This window comes from Gasterosteus aculeatus, chromosome 16, assembly GCF_964276395.1.
Source record: "Gasterosteus aculeatus chromosome 16, fGasAcu3.hap1.1, whole genome shotgun sequence".
Lineage (NCBI taxonomy): Eukaryota > Metazoa > Chordata > Actinopteri > Perciformes > Gasterosteidae > Gasterosteus > Gasterosteus aculeatus.
The window spans coordinates 19203048-19222742 of record NC_135704.1 but is presented as its reverse complement, the minus strand read 5'-3'; the positions used below and the strand labels follow the sequence as shown (position 1 = coordinate 19222742).

The following is a 19695-nucleotide window of genomic DNA, read 5'->3' as shown; positions in this document are numbered from 1 at the left end:
GTGTGTGTGTGTGTGTGTGTGTGTGTGCGCCGGATGCTCTGCAAGAGTCACTGGCTGTTGGCGTAATCCGGAGGATTAGAGGCCGGCACAGGAAGTGCAGGTGGGCGTGGAATTACCGCAAATTAAGACATGAAGTGGAAGGCGGAGCTTCAGGGGGAGGCGGTTTCTGTGAACTCGCCTGGCTGCAGGGAAGGAAAAAAATAATGAATCTGTAAAAGTAATAAGAAAATAAAGGTGGAATTACGGTACATAAAACATAATAAAATAAAAACGATTAATAAATAAATGAAAGACTTTAAATGAAACTCAGAAAATAAAGGTGAAAGTAACAATGATAGCGATACAGATAAGGAAGAAAGAATATATTTTGCGTATACAGAATTTTAAAAACGTTTTCATTGGTCTGTGGAGGCTGGTTAATAGAAACATGTATTAAATAATTCAACTTGAAAAACATAAAATACTTTAATGTCTGCTTGTGGTGTGAATTATTTCCTTATTTATTTATCCTTATTAACATTTTATAACACACATTATTTATTTTAGCACCAGATGACGGTCCTGAATGTAAAAAATAAGAAATCTAAGGACAGTAACCTGATTTTTATATAAATACAAATACTTATATACATATCATATTTTTTTATTTCATGTATATTTATGTAAATATTGTATTTTTATTTTGATTTTAAAATTGGTCGGCTTTCCAGAAAAGGCAAGCACAAGAGTTTTAATACACAGGGCGTGTGTAAGTGACAATAAAAATCTTTGAATCAATACAAATATCCTCACATCAAGAAAATTGTCCTACGTCACTTCTGTCTGTTTATTACAAAAGACGCAGTGAAGGAAAAACGATCCATCATCCAGACGTTTGAAATGTGGGTCAGTCGGGCCGCTTTCATAAAGCTCCCTGTGGTTGCACAAGGCCTTTACATGAGCCCCCCCATGCAGGTTACATGATCACGTGACGCTTATCCCACGTCCATCACACCCACGGACACACACTCCAGCAGCATTTACACAACGTTTGCGCAGTTATAAGACAACAACATGAAGCCAAATGTCAAAGTCTGAGAGCTCCAATCAAACATTGGCGAGCAAAAGTCCGTCTCGTGTGACATATTTGAACCTGCTCGCTCGCGAGGCCATTTTCTGCTGCTAATTGTAACCAATTAGACGTAGAGACACGTGGCGATTGGCTCCGCCCCTTTCTGCCAAAAAGAACTACGGCGAGCGAACGGTAAAAACAGCTTCGCGAGCGAGCGAATATCTCGCCAAACGGTAACTTCTAAACGTCTACACATTCATTCCTTGGAGTCAATAAGTTCATCAATCGCTTAATTGAGAGAGAATTGAGAGACAGAAATGTTTCAGTGCAGAAGTCGACAGTTTTATTGAAGCTTTAACACCTGCTGAAGCTGACTTTATCAATCAAAACGTTTATGTGACTCACTGTTTGTCCTCAATCAGCAGATTGAGAGGAGGAATTTAATGTGAATTATAACTGCCCCTTTGGATTGTAAATCAGGATTTGAGGAGACGTTTCAACTTGGAATATCTCAGAATTAGTGACACTTTTGAAGCAGTTTACCAGCGTTCGTCTTCAAAAGGAATACATGTTGTGTTTTCTACACTAAATCTGATAAATATTCTGATTTTAAAACACAAATGTGTCACCGGGAGGGCGCTCTTGGTGGTTGCCTCCCTTGTGCTTTGCTAAAGCATTGCCATCATTATTACATCATTATTATTACATAAATAGAAAAAAAATGAGATGACTTTTAATCATTATTTTTTATCAGTTAGTGAAGTTTGTTGTTACTGTATCAAATGTTTTTATTGTTGTTTAACTATTGTACTGTTTAATCAATGTTTAAATTCTACCAGTTTATTTTGTTGGACACTGTTACTATTGCCTCACTTTAACTTTGTAATCTGTAAAAAGCACTTGATATAATCCTTATTTTGAATCCTTTATGTAAGTCACTGTGTTTGAGAAACCAGGCTACCTGATTTGTATTCATTGTTTGGCAAATGGCTCTGCAACATTATATTTCAATATTATGAAAGCATGATAAACACCGATTATATAAATGGATTACATAAAAGCAATGAATCAATTCCACATCCGGACTCGGAGTAAAACTATGTGATAATTCAACTCAAACAGAACGTTTTTTTTAAAGGCGTTTCATTGTGATATCACGTGTGACGCTTTTATTAAAAATGAATAAGTGATCAACGCTTCAATCCACCACGGTCGGCTTTTGGGAACTTACGCAACATCCGTGCGTTACGTCAGCGGGCGAGTTAACTGGCCAATGGGAGCCGGCGGGGCGCGTCATATGACGCCGCCCTCGCGCTGCCTCCAGCCAATGGGAACGCCGCGTCCGAGGAGCCGCAGGAGGAACCGTCCAGCCGCCGAAGCTAGCGGGACAAGGACCAAGATGGAGAGAACCGGAGCCCGCGGTGTCGCCACCGGCCGGAGCCGCTGACGGAGGAGGAACAGCGAACGGATTCGACTTAACGACGCGGCTTGATTCTGCCTCACGTCGGGTTCCGGAGGGCCGCGTTGAGCTAGCTAACGTCAACGTTAGCCCGTTAGCTTACGTAAAAGACGACGCAGCGGGCTTGTCGGGCTTGTTTTGGGTTTGCGGCGCGAAGACGTCAGACTGCAACGGACCGTTAACCGGCTTAAAGCCCGAACGCGGCCCGCGGAGCGCCCGGCTCCCCGGCGGAGCTCGGCCGCGGCGGAGAGGCCGAGGCGGGGCTGTTTGCGGGACTTTGACTCGGAGCCGCGATGTCACACGGACGTACGTTTAACCGGACTTTGGGTCGCGTGACGCGGGGAGATCTGTTTGAAATGGCCGGCAGCGCGAGGAGGACTCTCCGTGAGCTTAGTCGCCATTTAAGCATCTAGAGGTTTCAGGTGAGAACGAAGATGGAGACCGAGGTGAGGTCTCGCCGGGGCGAGCTGCTCGTCCACCGGCCGCCCGGCCCCCCGGGGGTCTGCAGCGAAATGCTGGAGGTGGCAGAGGAGGCCAACCGGGCCGGGGACTTTAACCTGGCCGTGGAGATCTACGGCTCCATGCTGTCGGACCTCCAGCAGCCGGACCGGGGCTTGTGTCTGAGGAAGGCCGACTCTCTGACGCGAGCCGGGCGGATCTCCGAGGCGCTGGACTCGTTCTGCACGGCGGCCAGCCTGGGCAAGCTGCGCCCGGAGGAGCTTCCCGTCCTGGTGGAAACCATCGCGCGGACCCTCCGCGAGAAGGAGCTGGGCCTGTCGAACGCGTCCGGGACACGCAGCGGGGGGGCGGACGGCGTCCCGGACGGCGACGGTGACGGCGCGGTGGACGAGGCCCTGGACCTGTTCTCCTGTGGCCTCTGCAGGCGCCTCCTGCACGAGCCCACCACCGTGGAGTGCGGGCACACCTTCTGCAGGAGCTGCGTGGAGGCCGTGGAGGAGTGCGCGCACTGCCAGCAGCGGCTGAGCGGGAAGGACGCGGTGCCGAACGGACACCGGCTGGACGTGGTCCTCAGCGGCCTGCTGGCCAAGCTGTTCGCCGCCGAGAGCCAAGCCCGGAAGCTCTGGGCGGAGGGCGAGCTGCTGTGGAAGAACCAGAGCCCCGCGCAGGCTTTGGAGAAGTACAACGCCGCCGTGGATCTGGGTAAGTGGACACGCACTCCGCGTAACCCAACTCGCACAAACCCCTTTATTTACCCCTTTTGGACGTCGGATGTGGTTGTGGCGCAGGTGACCTACTTTCCGCTGTAGTTCCCGGTGTCGCCGGCAGGCGGCGTCTCGTGTTATCTGAGGTCAGAGCCGGTGTGACGCACCGGGCTCGGTTACCTAAGCAGCGCACATCTGATCCTCCGCAGTGGCGCATTCAGGGCCTGTTCCCCGGCTGGCGGTGTGCTAGAGCCGCTGTGAGTGAGGGGACGCTGCCCCCCCCCCCCCCCCCACAGCCTTCCATAAGCCGCTTTGTGACCGGAGCTGCATCATTAAACAGCATTATTGTGCTGTAACACGATCCATCTTTACAGTGTGTGACTCGTCGCAGGAGGTTCACATCAAAAACAACCATTTCCTGTCGTCCTTAAATAGGTGAAATGTGGAACAGGGTCACTTATTAACTGAGGACATTCCAGTCCCCCTTTCTCATTTCAACGTTTCCATGGACACGTTTTCCTACATGCGTTTATACGCGTGTGTATTGAAGAGGACGTGGGACTTTACAATGTTTGTTGAGGGAATAAATCCAGAGAGAAGTGGAGTCGTCACAAACTCAAGTTAGTGTTTTATTGTTTGGATGAGAAGTGATGAGGATGCAGGCCGTCCATCATCTCTGTTAAAGCGCATCCAGCTGACTTCCTCTCTTCATCCTCCGTATTTAGGCCCCGGGGTGAATAGTAAGTTCCGGACTCTCCGTCACCAGACTGACGCATATTTTAGTGTTGACAAACGAGGCCGGTGTATTTTGGAACGTGAGTCTTAGCTGATTTTCATTAGGTTTGATCTATTCACCAATGTCGTGAATATCCGACGCTGTGGCTGTCGACTCGGTTAAAGGACGCTCTGCACAGCTGTGCCCCCCCCCCCCCCCCCACCCCAACGAATGCCGGTTCGGCCGGTTTTCCTGAGACCAAAACCGGTTGAAGCAGGTTCACAGACCAGAATAGAACAGCATGGAAAGTAAACAAGTCTTATTTCACGGAAACACGTCGCATAATGATACAGATGTTTGTTCTTGCCTAAAGGCCGTATGAAAGGCCCAGCGGGGGGGGGGGGGGTAAGGCATTGGTCCTGCTGTCCGGGCTTCGGCGTTTTGGAGAAATAGTTTGTGAGAGGACTCTCCAAAGACCTTCACCATCCAAAGGGGCCCCCCGTGGTCACAATGACCACGGCCCCCATTCAAACCTCTCAGAGTGACCTCGTCTGGAGGGACGGCGGCGTGTCGCGTTGTGTCCCACAGATGTGTGACACAAACTACGTCCAGTGGTTCACGTACTTGTGTCCAACTAATCCATGTAATCAACGAGCTGCCATCCGGCTCCATGAGACATCGGGTCAAAGGTCACTAAAGGGGAACACTGCCTGTTGTGTAACACCGACATACGTGTGTGTGTTCACACACTCTGGCTTTAGCTACTTGTTACATTGTTGCCCTCGGCGGTCCCCTGGAGGTCCATCCGCTGACGTGTGTGTGTGTGTGTGTGTGTGTGTGTGTGTGTGTGTGTGTGTGTGTGTGCTCCACAGCGCCCTCCTCAGGCAGGCTGCTGTGCCAGCGGGCGGCCTTGCTCATGGACATGAGGAACTTCAGTCAGGCCGTGCAGGACGGCAGCAGCTTGTGTCGGATGAAACCTCTGTGGGGCGAGGTGAGGACACTCCAGATGTTCGTTTGTTCTGTTGCTCCTTCTCATCCGGATGATGAGCAGCACAACATTTACTCTTTAAATAACTACACAACATTTTACCGTCTTAAATTGCAGATAAATAATTGTAAACTCCTTATGCACTAATTGTCCACTTAACGTATTATAATGTGTAGAAGTTTATTTCTCATTTCTCTCCGTTGCTTCAGGCTCACTGTGTGAAGGCCTCGGCGCTGATTGGGGCGGGGCAGAAGGACGAGGCCCTGCAGGAGCTCTTCTTGTGTGTGGCGCTGAAGCCCGACTGGACCGATGTGAAGCTGCAAGCCCAGAAGGTGCCCCCCCCCCCCCCCCCCCCCTCTATCCACGTCTCCGAGCGAGGCCAAGACGTGCGTGTGTTGACCGTGTGTGTGGTCCCCGTCCTGCAGGTCCTCAGTGAGGTCTTCTCCTCCGTCTTCGAGAGCGAGGGGGTGCCCCCCCTGCTGCGCCCGCTGCAGGGGGGGCTGGGCCTCCTCAAGCCCCCCGCCCTGCTGAGGAGCCTGAGGCCGCTGACGCAGAAACCCGGCTCCGCCTCCTCACAGGTGAATGCGAGACACACCCAGTGTCCCCCCCCCCCCCCATTGAGCAGCAGGACCTCAGACAGAAAGACATGTACTTTCACCACTGCTGTCAATAATTGTCTCCGTCCCTCCGCGTGTCCCTCTGTCCTTCCAGGACTCTGAGTTCAGCGGGACTAAAAGTCCTCCGGCGGACGAGTCCTTGTGCCGAGTGTCCTCGGCGTCTCCCGGTAGATCGGAGCACGGCGCCGGTGAGAGCAGCGCCAAGAGCCTGGCCGGCGTCCTGGCCGCCCTGCCGCCGCCCCCCGGAGGCCTCAAACGGAAGCACAGCGGAGACGGCGCCGTGGTGGCCTTCAACCCCCCCACCAAGCTGCTCCGACCAGGTGGGCAAATCTTCCCTTTGTCTCTGAATTCTGCATAATTGACTCTAATGGGCGTCAGTGCTGATTTTCTTACCTTTGTTCGGGTGCAGACGAGGAGAGCGGCGTGGAGGCGGCCTCGCCGCTCGGAGGACGGTCGTTTCCTGCCGGGCTGCTGGACAGTGGAGACATGGAGTGTTCCCTCTGCATGAGGTGACCACACAGAACACGGTCTCTTTCCGTAGGAGCGAGTCACAGTCTGCATCGAGGGTCTAAAGCCTGTGAACCGCTTCTGCTTCTCCAGGTTGTTCTACGAGCCGGTGGCGACGCCCTGTGGACACACCTTCTGCCTCAAGTGTCTGGAGCGCTGCCTGGACCACAACTCCAACTGCCCTCTGTGCAAGGAGAACCTGTCCGAGGTGCAGCAATATACCAACAAAATACATGTGCTGATGTATTTATTCAAACCTTCCACTTAATTCATTATGACCTTTTCTGACCTTTTTACAGGCCAACGTTTCATTAGATGAATTGATCCATTGATTGTATTTTTAATTATTATCTTGGATTGGATGATGATGAAAATCCACTGTGTGTCAGCACACTTATGCGTGTGTGTTTTCATTACAGTATCTGGCCACTAGAGGCTACAGCAAGACCCTGCTGATGGAGGAAGTGCTCCAGCGTTACCTCGGAGACGAGCTGGCAGAGCGAAAGAAGATCCACGAAGAGGAGATGAAGGAGCTGTCCAAGTTAGTAACACGACGCCTTCCTTAGCAACACACACGCACATCTGTTTCTGCTCTCTAAAACGCTCTCTCCCGCGTCCTGCAGCTTGAACCAGGAAGTTCCCATCTTCATTTGCACCATGGCGTTCCCCACCATCACCTGCCCGCTGCACGTCTTCGAGCCGCGCTACCGCCTCATGATCCGCCGCTCCATGGAGACGGGCACCAAGCAGTTCGGCATGTGCATCGCTGACGAGCTCAAGGGCTTCGCCGACTACGGCTGCATGCTGGAGGTGTGTGTGTGTGTGCGCGCGTGTGTGTGTGTGTGTGCGTGCGTGTGTGTGTGTGTGTGTGTGTGTGTGCGTGCGTGCGGTTCAGTAACTTTGAGGTCCAAATTGCCGTTTCAGGTGCGAGACGTGAAGTTCTTTCCTGACGGTCGCTCGGTGGTCGACACCATCGGCGTGTCGCGTTTCAAGGTCCTCAGCCACGGACAGAGAGACGGCTACAACACCGCCAAGATCGAGTACCTGGAGGACAAGAAGGTGGGCGTCTTCGTGTCTTTGGATCTGTCAAACGATGCCGTACAAAGAAGAGCAGTTTCTCCCTGCGAGGACGGATACAAATGATTTAACCTCTGAGAGAAGTGAAGCCTTCATGAGTTAAAGCTGCTTCTTCATTCAGTGAATTCTGGTCCATTTAGAGTCAAACCGACCATACAGCAGGGGACGCTTTAGGGCGGGGCTACAGGCTGATTGACAGGTCTCTACGTCCTCCTCAGTCTAAACATGGTCCAGGTCACCATGATGTGTCCACTTCCTTTATAAAGACGTTTAATTTGAATATTGTGCTTCTTTCTTCTGGTGCCTCGTGTTAAAAAAGCTCTAAATTCCTCTAAAAACCTGTGTGTCCAATCAGGTGGAGGGGGAGGAGCTGGCGGAGCTTCTGAAGCTGCACAACGCCGTGTACGAGCAGGCCAACAACTGGTTCACCTCGCTGAAGGACAACATGAAGAGCCAGATCCTCAGCCACTTCGGTCAGCTCCCCAGCCAGGACTCGGACCCCCAGGTGGGCCCAACTTTTGCTTGAATTCCTGCAGAAACATGGCGGACGTTGCTGGTTTCAATGAGATGCACGTTGTGCTGTAGTTTGAAGGGCATTATTCTGATTACTGTTTGTGAGCTTGAGTGTTAACCTGGTCTCCCCCCCCCCCCCCCCCCCACCCCCCCCCGCAGGCCAGTCCCAGTGGTCCGGCCTGGTGCTGGTGGCTGCTCGCCGTCCTCCCGCTGGAGAACCGAGCCCAGCTCACCATCCTGGCCATGACCTCCCTCAAGGACCGCCTCATCGCCATCCGCAGGGTCCTCATCTTCGTCAGCAGGAGGCGGCCGCGGTGATCGCCGGCGTGCTTGGGGATGGGGGGAGGTGGGGGGGGGGGCACACAGACCCGAATCGTCCTGGCTTCTATGAAGTCCAGCAAATTGTCTTGAGACTGACTGGTTCTCTTGTGTGGACGTTTACCCCCCCCACCTCCGTCGCTGCACCTGCGTCTCCTCGCCTCCGGTCGGGTCCAGCCGGTCCGCCCTCCTCTCTGACCCCCCATTGTTCCTTCTTCTACTGAGCAGTGTTTCTTCTTCTGAGCTGAAACTGCAGTTTTTCTGTGGCTGTTTGTGCAGTCAAAAGAAAAAGAAACCGTCCTGAAACATGAAGGAAGAAAAGCGTCGTTATGGCGTCACAGCGAATGTTCCCGTCCGGCTTATTTCTCCTCTCCGACCTCAGCGAGAGAAAAGCGCCGACACGAGCATCACGCCGCGTTCCTCGAGTTCTCAGAGGAGACGAAGGACGACGCTGTCCCCTCTGAAGCGGCGCCCTGATGTCCCGCCGTAGCATATCTGAGGGACGGTGTCCTGCTGGTGTTCTCCTGTGGTTCTCTGCTGCGTCCGGTGAAATGTTCATCTGGGGGATTCTCGTGTTTATCATGTAACTCTGAGGCCTTTTAAATGTTTAAGGAACAATTCACCTTCTTTCTGAGACGTTTGCGTGCGATGACTTCAGTCGGTATCAGTGTTTGTCAGAACGCACAGCGGCTTCTCTTGGAGTGTTTTGGATACTTCCCGCTTCAGAGAAGCAGAAACATGTTGGTAAAAAACCCAGCATGCATTCTGAGAAGGAAACGGGTTGAATGTTCCTCATGATGAGCGTAATTGACCCGACGTGAGATTAACGGGGCGATGTGGACGGTTTGTTATTTTGCTGTGGCCTTTAACGCCTGTACGTCCTCTTCGGTCCAAATATGGTCGCTTCCTGTTTTCTGGCTGTCAACTCTTACGTCCCACCTGTGACGGTTGGAGCTGAACCACCGTCCTGTAGCATTTAGAGACACGAGTCAGCAGCGACCTTCACAACTTAAAGCTCTAAAAGACGTTTTGGTGAGAAATACTGAGCCGTCATTGGAGCTTTAGTAAAAGAAGAATGAATGATGAAGCATTTAGATCAGCGATCTGTCCAGATGTTTGGGGGGGGGGGGTCACAACGTGCTGTGTTTCCCTGGTATACGTGTAAAGGGAGATCTTTTACCTATTTTTTATTGCAAATAAAGAATGATAATATTGTGCATCATGTTTGTATCGTCTGTCACACCAAAGACAACAAACCACCGTTCGGTCAAAAGAGAAGCAAGAAATCATTTCAAAAAAGTTCATGAAAGAAAACCTTAACTTTTCCTTAATATTTACATTCTATTTGTATAATATCAATTCTACAGTAATATTTTAAATACAATAATCACAAAAAATCATTGTTAGATTTTAGAGCATTCAAGACTTAAACACAGTAAAACACATTTATTATCGATATGATTTTAACATTTGAAATGTTACATATTCAAACGCACTTCACATCTGTCCAACATTTCGTACACGTGACGTGCACGGTAGAATCTGATGAGATCCAACGAACAAACATTGGAACAGTCAACGTTGAGTTTTGAGGTATTTGTTGAGTCCGGAGCAGGAGGAGGAGGAGGAGTACGAGGAGGAGGAGGAGGAGCAGGTCTCCTAGCAGCTGCTCTGCCGAGCCAGGAAGTAGTCCATGTTCCTCTTCCCTGAGGACCGGAAGAGGACGAAGAGGAAGACGGACACCACGGTCAGGAAGCAGGAGACGGCCCCCGCCGAGACCACCAGCCAGGTGACGGTGGAGTCTGTGAGGAGGGAGGGGGGGGGGGGGGGGGGGTGAGTGAATGAATGTAAACTAGGATCAGGTCGGTCCTTTAATTTGGCCCCGCCCACCACACGACTCACCCTCCAGCTGAAGTCGGGCCACCACTTCCTGTTGGCCTCCTCGGTTCCGAGCGACGCACTTCAGCTCCGACTGCGTGTGTTCTTCTGTCATCGCCACGACGACCAGCCTCAGCTCAACGCGGCAGCCGTTGGGCGCGCCGGTTACCCTGGAAACAAGCAGCATCATGAACAGATGTATTTACTCAAAGATGTGTCTCCGTACGTCCCCGTTGACCATCTCTTCTTCTTCGCCTCAAATATCTGCCAGAGAAGAACCCAGCAGTTACCTGCGCCCCTCCAGGTACGAGGACTCCGCCCATCGCTCGTCGACGAGCCACGTGACCGCCGTCTCCTCCGCCGCCCGGCAGTCGGTGAGCACCGTGCAAGAGAGCGCCAGTGTTGAGCCTGTAGAGGTCAGAGGTCAGAGGTCAGAGGGGGTCACATCTGATGTGTACGGGTATTTATTATTATTTATGTATTAACGCTCACCATGCAGACTTTCAAAGACGGTGCCGTTCTGTGGCGACAGAATCACAGGAGGTCGAACTGGTGGAGCGAAAGAAAATAACATTTAAATGAATCAGACGCGCCGCAATAATGTTTTTTATTCTAAAGTGTGTGAAATAGACTCACTGTGGAAGCTGCTGCTGGAGGAGGAGGTGGAGGAGGAGGAGGTGGTGGAGGTGGAGGTGGGAGTGGAGGAGGAGGAGGAGGTGGTGGTGGAGGTGGGAGTGGAGGAGGAGGAGGAGGTGGTGGAGGAGGTGGGAGTGGAGGAGGAGGAGGAGCCGGCGGTGGAGGTGGTGATGGGGTCTACGCCTTCACACACAAATGTAGATGATGAAAACACGTCCAGACCAACTGACTTATTTCATGAAATAATAATAATGAAAATAAAAACAACTATAATATATCGATAGTGATGAAAATTATATTGATGATTTAAATCCTGATAATGATTCAAATTATATTATATGGATCATAAGGATGTTACTAATAATACTTGATAGTATTTCAATATTCATATTAATATATAGTTGTATTCATTCTAACTTATAGTAAACGTAATGCTTACTGTTATTATTATGATTTGAATATTAATTGTTATTGTTGTTATTACTAACAATAACAATAACTCATGGTCATTGATTATTTCCCCTGTGGGCGGGAGTAACTCGGTGAGTGTCACGTGTCCGACCAGCAGGGGGCGGCACGCGCTCGTGACCCTGGTGTCAGGGTCCAGTCGATCGATGGATTGTTCTCATTGATCCCTCACCCTCCACGCTCAGCACCACGGTGCGGCTCACTTCGAAGTGCCGCTGGTCGATGAGCGCGTGCACGTGGCACGTGTACACGCCTTGGTGCGCCCGCCTCACGGCGGGGATGAGCAGCTGGTCCCCGTCCTGCAGGAAGGAGCCCGCTCGGCCCGACCGGGGGGGGGCGGAGTCCTGTCGGGAGGCAACGCGACGCGTCAGTCATGTGGGAGGAGCAAGGAGCGGCAGGGGGAGGAGCAAGGAGCGGGAGGGGAGGGGGGGGGGGCGACTTCCTCACCTTGCGCCACTCGACGAGTCCCTGCACGTCGCGGAAGTCTTTGACGGAGGGACACGGCTGCCTCAGGCGCTCCCCCACCAGCGCGAGCACCGGGAAGGAGAGCGTGTCCCGGGCCGCGGAGCCGGACCGGTACACCTGCAGCCGGATGCTCGCGCGCACACAGCAGCTCGCGTTCCTGAGGGAGGGGGCGGGGCCAGAGTCTTCATCTGCGCATCCGAGTAACTCGTTTCAATTCGTTCAGATTCACGCGTCGACACGACGTAAAGACGCACGCGCCCGGCCTTCACGCTCATCCAATAACAAGCGCGTCCGTGGTGCGGTTACCTGTACGTGCACAGATACTCCCCGGAGTCCTCGGCCCGGGCCGGGAGGAACCACAGCTGGTTGCGGCGCTGCTGGACTCGCCCCCCGCCCTGGTAGGTGCCGTTGCGCCCGGTGATGAGGCACCTCGCCGGGGGGGCGACGTGGAGTCTCTCCAGCTCGCTCTCGAAGAAGGGGAAGGAGAGGATTATGGGTTCACCCGCCTCTCTCAGCAGGTTGATCTCGGGACTCGCCGGGTAGCAGTCGTCTGGGGGGGGTGGGGGGGGGGGGTCACAGCATGACGTTTACATTCACTTCTCTTTTAATCCCCGCCACAATAAAGCGACACAAACACGTCTTTACGTGTGTTATCCGTCATCTTTGCTGAATGCTCACCTGTGGTGGGCGGAGCCTGCCGAGTCGCTGCTCCACCGGCAGGTAGGGGGAGGAGCGCGGCGAGCAGGAGCACCAGGACCTCCATGACGGTGTGGAGGTGGACGGGAAGGAGATGTGAGGGCCAACGGGAAGTCCTTCTGCTCTCTGAGACCGAGGGAGGGAAACAGCTGTGAGCTTTTACACTTAAACTCGTCATCGCTGTCGACCACATGAGATGAGCGGTTAAAGGTCGCAGGTCAGCAGGGTTGATGACTAACGATGATAAAAGCGTGACTAAGATTATTTATCATTTAAACCTTTGTAGAAATAATCTTAAAGTAATCATTAATAATTATTAATCAAAACATGTTGTCATCAAACTTCAATCATCATATTAGATCTTTATATATTATACACACACACAGATTCGGTCAGCTCCTTTGAGAGGTAAAGCTTAAGACTCCTCTTGGATTGTGCCTGTAGGGCTGGCTCAGGTTAGCCCGGACCAGCCCTTAGTTGAGCTGCTGTGGGCTTAGACTGCTCCTCTCTCACGCTCTCTGTTTTGTTCTTTCTCCCCAGCAGGTTTTCCATGGTTCTATCTGGACTCTGTTCCTGCCTCCTGCCGTGGCCCTGCTGACACCTGCTGCTGCTATTATCATTATTTTTATTTTATTACCATATTACTGTCATCATAAAACAACATGACCCTCTCCTAAAGTCTCTGTGCTCTCCCTCCCCACAGGCTTCTGTGGATGGTGGTTCTATGTGATGGTGGTTCTCTGATGGTGGTTCTTTGATGGTGGCTCTATCTGATGGAGGTTCTATGTGATGGAGGTTCTATGTGATGGAGGTTCTATATGATGGTGGTTCTATGTGATGGTGGTTCTATGTGATGGAGGTTCTATCTGATGGAGGTTCTATCTGATGGATGCTCTGTGTGATGGAGGTTCCATGTGATGGTGGTTCCATGTGATGGAGGTTCTGTGATGGTGGTTCTATGTGATGGTGGTTCTATCTGATGGTGGTTCTATCTGATGGTGGTTCTATGTGATGGTGGTTCTATGTGATGGAGGTTCTATGTGATGGAGGTTCTATATGATGGTGGTTCTATGTGATGGAGGTTCTATCTGATGGAGGTTCTATCTGATGGATGCTCTGTGTGATGGAGGTTCCATGTGATGGAGGTTCTGTGATGGTGGTTCTATCTGATGGTGGTTCTATCTGATGGTGGTTCTATCTGATGGTGGTTCTATGTGATGGTGGTTCTATGTGATGGTGGTTCTATCTGGTGGAGGTTCTATGTGATGGAGGTTCTATCTGATGGTCCCTGCAGTGGTCCTGCTTACTACTTACAATTATCTGAATCATCTCTGTCATTTGAACTGAGTGTATCGTTCATCTTCTACATTCTTCATTCTGTCCTCATGACGTCATTGTCTGTCCATCAGGAGACGGATCCTCTGACGTTCTCACTGAGGTTCCTTCCCTTTTTTCCCCATGAAGGGTTTCCATGGTTTGGGGAGTTTTTCCTGCGCTGATGGCGGGTTTCGGGAGGGACGATGTTTCATGTGTACAGACTGTAAAGCCCTCTGAGGGAATTTGGGCTACAAAATAAAATGAATTGAATTGAACCATCGGAGAGAAAACTTTCCACCACCACGAAGGATTTCGATATAAACCAAATTGCTTTCACTTCTGCTTTCGTGACCTCGTCTGTGATGACATGGAGCAACACACACAGACACACACACAGTCACAATCAAAAGAAACCTCATTGATAAAATCCCTTCCTGCTTCTGGGTGTCGATGCGTTCCACTACGTGTGGAATAAATGGAAACGTCATCGATGAGCCGCAGATTATTTTTCACGATTAATCAATGAATCTTCTTATAATATCATTGTTTGCTTATTTTATCATATAATGATAACTTGTCAGTGCTGTTTCAGATTGATTTATTTTACATCTCATTGAGTTGCTATGATTAAAATAAATAAGTACTTACACAAAGAAAACAAATACATTGATATGAATTAATTGGAATTATTAACTTATAATGATAATTGTTCTGAAATGTACATTTTCTTTGTCGAAAAATATTTGTAATAATTATTTTAGCATTTCTAGAATATAATTTAGTCAATTCTAAATCTATAAAACATGCAACAGTATAAAATAAATAATTAAACTACAAAGTAAAATAAGAGGAATACAAATATAAATGTAAATAAATTAACACAATTACATATTTGATACAAACTGCACACATTTACGAATCACTTAATAGCATTTAACACTACTAAAAGTATCACAACTCAACACACACAACATGTATTATATGAAGTGCAGAATACTCACAGCGTGCAGGTGAGCGAGGCAGATGTGGCAGATGTGGCAGATGTGGAAGATGTGGCGTTGGCGCTCTCTTTTCAATCGTCCCGCTCTCACATGGAAACTTCTGAGGTTTCCCAATGTGACGCCGCACGACTCAAACCACCGCTGCCACGTTAGCTTCTGACTCAACACACACACACACACACACACACACACACACACACACACACACACACACACAGTACATGCGCACACGCCAAACACGGAGCTTCCTGCAGGTTCATTCACAATAACAGACGTCTGGATCACGTCAGTCAAACACGTGTTTGTTTTAGCACAATTACACACACAACTACACACACAGCGTGTCCACACAAGAGGAAAGGACATTGAATAATAACAGTTTTACCTTTACAAAGCTAAATAAAATGAAAACAAGCAAATAGTGAACACACATTAAAAGCAGTTCTGAAGAGGTGGGCTTTGATTTGTGAATGTGGACGGCTCAGTGCGGTCTCCAGGGGGGAGGGGGGGGGGCTGTGGAGACGGCTCTGTCACCCCGTGTCTGGTGCTTGGCCCTGTGGGGGGTGGACAGGAGGTTGGCGTCAGAATACAATAATATGCAGTTATTTGTGTGTGAAAGGTAAATCATATAATCCCTTATTGAGGGGGGGTTCAGAGTGAGCAAACTGACTGACGTGTGCAGGTCAAAGGTCACCAGCTCAAAACATGGCAGACATTGCGAGTTTTGGGAATTCCTCCCGTGTGCACACTGGAACATTAGCAGCGTGTCACATGGGATCAACATACGGGACCATTTGTGCCAATGAAACTAGCGCGACGTTTCATCACATCAAAAATCAGCTTCCCACCACTTAGTTCAAATACTTACAGGGTTTATATATATATATAACTATATAACATATATATATATATAACTATATATAACATATATAACTATATTATTATATATAAGCTTATAAGAACATTTACCTAAAACGTGGTGCATAAACACTGTCAAATGTAATATTAATAAAACCTGTTAACCTTAAATAACATTTTGTAAATAAAAGAATGAACTTATCTTAACATGATAAATGATAAAAGTGTGATTTCTACAGCAGCTGCATTGTGACCTCTTAAAGTGTGCACGTGTTAAAGTGTGCACGTGTTAAAGTGTGCACGTGTAAAAGGTTCACTTCGTTCTCACAGGAAATAAAAGCTGTTGTTTCGTCACATCCTCACTAACTGAAGGACTCAACGGAGATTTTAAACTCAAACTCAAACCGTGACCAGCAGAGGACATGTCTCCATGTAACTGAGGACAGTGTGTCCATGTATCAGAGGACACAATGACTGTAACAGAGGACATGTCTCCATGTAACTGAGGACACAGTGTGTCCATGTAACTCCATGTAACAGAGGACATGTCTCCATGTAACTGAGGACACAGTGTGTCCATGTAACTCCATGTAACAGAGGACATGTCTCCATGTAACTGGGGACAGTGTGTCTATGTAACTCCATGTAACAGAGGACATGTCTCCATGTAACTGAGGACACAGTGTGTCCATGTAACTCCATGTAACAGAGGACATGTCTCCATGTAACTGAGGACACAGTGTGTCCATGTAACTCCATGTAACAGAGGACATGTCTCCATGTAACTGGGGACAGTGTGTCCATGTAACTCCATGTAACAGAGGACATGTCTCCATGTAACTGAGGACACAGTGTGTCCATGTAACTCCATGTAACAGAGGACATGTCTCCATGTAACTGAGGACACAGTGTGTCCATGTAACTCCATGTAACAGAGGACATGTCTCCATGTAACTGAGGACACAGTGTGTCCATGTAACTCCATGTAACAGAGGACATGTCTCCATGTAACTGAGGACACAGTGTGTCCATGTAACATGTCCTCCATGTATCAGAGGACACAATGACTGTAACAGAGGACATGTCTCCATGTAACTGAGGACACAGTGTCTCCTTCTCACGCTCTGATTGGCCAACGCGTGTCACAACAACGCTGCTTTCAACACGCCGACACGAGAGGGTTTTTTAGGGAACTTTCAGAGACAAAGGACACGAGGTTCTTTTGAAAGTACTTTTTAAAAGTTTATTCAAAGAAAAAGACAAACAACAAAAAATAAAGCTTGCAGGACTTCCTGTCGCACGGAGGTCATCCGTTGGAGGAGCGGAGCTATGTGAATACCTGAAAGAAGCACACGCGTGTTCTTCATTGTCCTGTAAAGGAGGTCATGTAGTGAAGGGGGGGAGCAAAGAAAAAACTAAAGAATATCCAATTACAGCTGGGCAAAGAAACAAGAAATATGCATTAAACATAACGTGATTGATGCATTAGAACCTGTGTAAACATTTCCTCCACCTGAGGTGGGCGGAGCCACACGCCGACGCACAGAAACTATCGAGAACAGAAAACACGCAAAGCTTCAAGCGACTTCTTCTTCTTGCTCTTCCCCAAACAAAGTTGTCCTTAACTACTGGGGGGGGGGGGGGGGCGTTGACCTGCCGTTGTCTTTAAGGGTTGCCGTGGAAACGGAAGTCAAAGTCCTGGAGGAGGCGGATGGTGCTCAGTCTTTCACATGCACATCAGCAGGAAGTCCAGCCTCGCAGACGGGCTCTGCTCGTTGTCATGGTAACGCCCCATTCCAGTCCTCACCCCCCCCCCCCCCAAAAAAAGAAAAACACCTGGGGGCTGTTAAGTCGTGACGAGGAAAAAGATGGTCTCATGCGTCGGACCACCGCGAGCTCTACATTCTGTAAAGTTAATGCGCGCGTGCACACACACACACACACACACACACACACACACACACACACACACACACACACACACACACACACACACACACACACACACACTCTGAATCTATTAAATCTCCTATTCACAGCGGTTCAGCTCAGGCGGCCATGCTTTCCTTTGGGGGGGGGGGGCAGAAACATGACCCCATCTGGAAGATTCAGGGATGTTTTTACGGTACACACCTGTGTCGCCTCCTCTTATAGACACACACACACACACACACACAGGGTGGAGGTGCGTGAATCCTAAAAAAAGAAGGTAAACATGTTTACTCCACATAGTTACACTTATCTTTATAATAATAGTAATAATTAAAGAAACTGCCTCAGCCCCCCCCATTTGTTAATTAATGTTTTTTTTGTAAAGCACCTGTCGAAACAACACAATACTTCAACAACACACACACACACACGCACACACACAAGTCAGGCCAGGTCACATCCATGAGACCTCCATCAGAACTACCCCCCCCGCCCCCCCCTCGCCTGAGTTTAGTCCTCAACCTCCAACCAGCAGGTCAAACAACAGTACAAATACACACAATACTGCAGTATTAACACAACGGTGGGCCCATGAGAAGAAGGCGCGGCAGAGACGGGGGGGGGGGGGGCCTAGAAGGTAGTAGAAGTATTCTGTCCCATTGCCATCACAGGAGCAACTAAAGTACCCCCCCCCCCTTCTTAAACTGACATTTAATTTATTTCTACTTTCATTCATATATTAATTAATCATCCCCTCATGTTCATGTATGTCAGGGGGGGCGGAGCTCCAGACTGAAAGGTGACGTCGGTGCAGTCCCTCTCACTCTCGGGGGGTCCTGACATCCAGTGTTAGCGAAGGGTTGGAGGGCGATGAAGAGGAGGGGGGGGGGGGGCGCGGACCTCTACCAGCTGAGCAGGTTACTTCGTCCCAGAGTCATGAAGTACACCTGGCTGGAGCCTCCAGAACGGACGGAGGCGAAGAACACCTGGGGAGGAGACGCAGGTGAGGAGAAGAGACACAGGTGGGGGGAGGAGACAGAGGTGGGGGGAAGAGACACAGGTGAGGGGTGGAGACACAGGTGAGGGGTGGAGACACAGGTGAGGGGAGGAGACACAGGTGGGGGGAGGAGACACAGGTGGGGGGAGGAGACAGAGGTGGGGGGAAGAGACACAGGTGAGGGGTGGAGACACAGGTGAGGGGTGGAGACACAGGTGAGGGGTGGAGACACAGGTGAGGGGAGGAGACACAGGTGGGGGGAGGAGACACAGGTGGGGGGAGGAGACAGAGGTGGGGGGAAGAGACACAGGTGAGGGGTGGAGACACAGGTGAGGGGTGGAGACACAGGTGAGGGGTGGAGACACAGGTGAGGGGAGGAGACACAGGTGGGGGGAGGAGACACAGGTGGGGGGAGGAGACACAGGTGAGGGGTGGAGACACAGGTGAGGGGTGGAGACACAGGTGAGGGGAGGAGACACAGGTGGGCGGGGGAGACAGAGGTGGGGGGAGGGGATACATGTGGGGGGAGGGGACACAGGTGGGGGGAGGGGACACATGTGGGGGGAGGAGACAAAGGTGGGGGGAGGAGACACAGGTGGGGGGAGGGGACACATGTGGGGGGAGGAGACAAAGGTGGGGGAGGAGACGCCATCAGGTCACCTGGTTAAAGACTATCTGCTGATTGGAACAAAGAGGCATTCATTGGGCTCTTCGTCCATCATTAACGACACTACAACGTTCTCTTCTCCATCCAGGTTGGACCCCAGCAGGAGGCCCCTCACCTTGTCGTTCCTCTCACAGAGGAACTTGAGTCTCTGGGCCCTCTTGTGCATGAAGACGCCATCCAGGTGGCCGGTCTCCACCGAGCGGATCTCGATGGCCTTCTCCCCCCAGCCCATGATCTGGTTGGAGCGGATGTAGGCTGCAGAGATGCAGTGAAGAGGAGATAGCCGCGTTAGCATGTGATGTTTAATGACTCATCACAAACATGAACTTTGATGAATAGATCCTCCCACACAAAACTACGCATGAATTGTCC

At 50.3% G+C, this 19695-nt stretch overlaps 3 protein-coding genes across 20 annotated transcripts in view; 1 reads left to right on the top strand and 2 right to left on the bottom strand.

The window, feature by feature from the left end:
- Positions 1–1380: 1380 nt before the first annotated feature.
- Positions 1381–9625, top strand: lonrf2 (LON peptidase N-terminal domain and ring finger 2). Its single transcript, XM_040200969.2, has 12 exons — positions 1381–3671; positions 5261–5379; positions 5586–5708; positions 5802–5954; positions 6088–6313; positions 6403–6502; positions 6594–6708; positions 6920–7041; positions 7124–7310; positions 7425–7559; positions 7933–8082; positions 8250–9625. Exons 1-12 carry the CDS (start codon positions 2945–2947, stop codon positions 8406–8408), a joined length of 2316 nt encoding a protein of 771 aa, XP_040056903.2. The 5' UTR covers positions 1381–2944; the 3' UTR covers positions 8409–9625.
- LOC120833650 (interleukin-1 receptor type 2-like) lies at positions 9583–15012 on the bottom strand. 4 transcript variants are annotated; one of them, XM_078090923.1, is made up of 11 exons: positions 14870–15012; positions 14170–14225; positions 12534–12677; positions 12162–12405; positions 11838–12012; positions 11563–11734; positions 10923–11105; positions 10779–10835; positions 10577–10694; positions 10311–10456; positions 9583–10210 (listed from the first exon to the last, which is right to left on the bottom strand). In XM_078090923.1, the coding sequence occupies exons 3-11, from the start codon at positions 12616–12618 to the stop codon at positions 10068–10070; spliced, it is 1323 nt and encodes a 440-aa protein (XP_077947049.1). In that variant the 5' UTR covers positions 12619–12677; positions 14170–14225; positions 14870–15012; the 3' UTR covers positions 9583–10067. The 4 variants fall into 4 exon arrangements, with proteins under 4 accessions (XP_077947049.1, XP_077947050.1, XP_077947047.1 ...); XM_078090924.1 differs by lacking the exon at positions 14170–14225 and having other exon boundaries at positions 14870–15005; XM_078090921.1 differs by lacking the exon at positions 14870–15012 and having other exon boundaries at positions 14170–14457.
- A 1944-nt stretch (positions 15013–16956) lies between these two features.
- LOC120833649 (mitogen-activated protein kinase kinase kinase kinase 4) overlaps positions 16957–19695 on the bottom strand; it is a 38250-nt gene continuing 35511 nt past the window's right edge. For all 15 annotated transcript variants that reach the window (XM_078090905.1, XM_078090906.1, XM_078090913.1 and 12 more), the window contains 2 exons: positions 19439–19578; positions 16957–18645 (listed from right to left, as the gene is read on the bottom strand). In XM_078090905.1, coding sequence (XP_077947031.1) covers positions 18562–18645; positions 19439–19578 — 224 coding nt within the window. In that variant the 3' untranslated portion in view covers positions 16957–18561. The remainder of the gene's footprint in view (positions 18646–19438; positions 19579–19695) is intronic.

Excerpts from the sequence above, each read along its gene's own strand:
- LOC120833650 (XM_078090921.1), bottom strand. The coding sequence starts at position 14,356 with ATGACGTTTCCATTTATTCCACACGTAGTGGAACGCATCGACACCCAG. Across the intron at positions 12,013-12,161 it reads GAGTATCTGTGCACGTACAG|GAACGCGAGCTGCTGTGTGC; the intron begins GTAACCGCACCA and ends CCCCTCCCTCAG. Across the intron at positions 10,457-10,576 it reads TCGTACCTGGAGGGGCGCAG|GGTAACCGGCGCGCCCAACG; the intron begins GTAACTGCTGGG and ends GCTTGTTTCCAG.
- lonrf2 (XM_040200969.2), top strand. The coding sequence starts at position 2,945 with ATGGAGACCGAGGTGAGGTCTCGCCGGGGCGAGCTGCTCGTCCACCGG. Across the intron at positions 3,672-5,260 it reads CAACGCCGCCGTGGATCTGG|CGCCCTCCTCAGGCAGGCTG; the intron begins GTAAGTGGACAC and ends TGTGCTCCACAG. Across the intron at positions 5,380-5,585 it reads TGAAACCTCTGTGGGGCGAG|GCTCACTGTGTGAAGGCCTC; the intron begins GTGAGGACACTC and ends CCGTTGCTTCAG.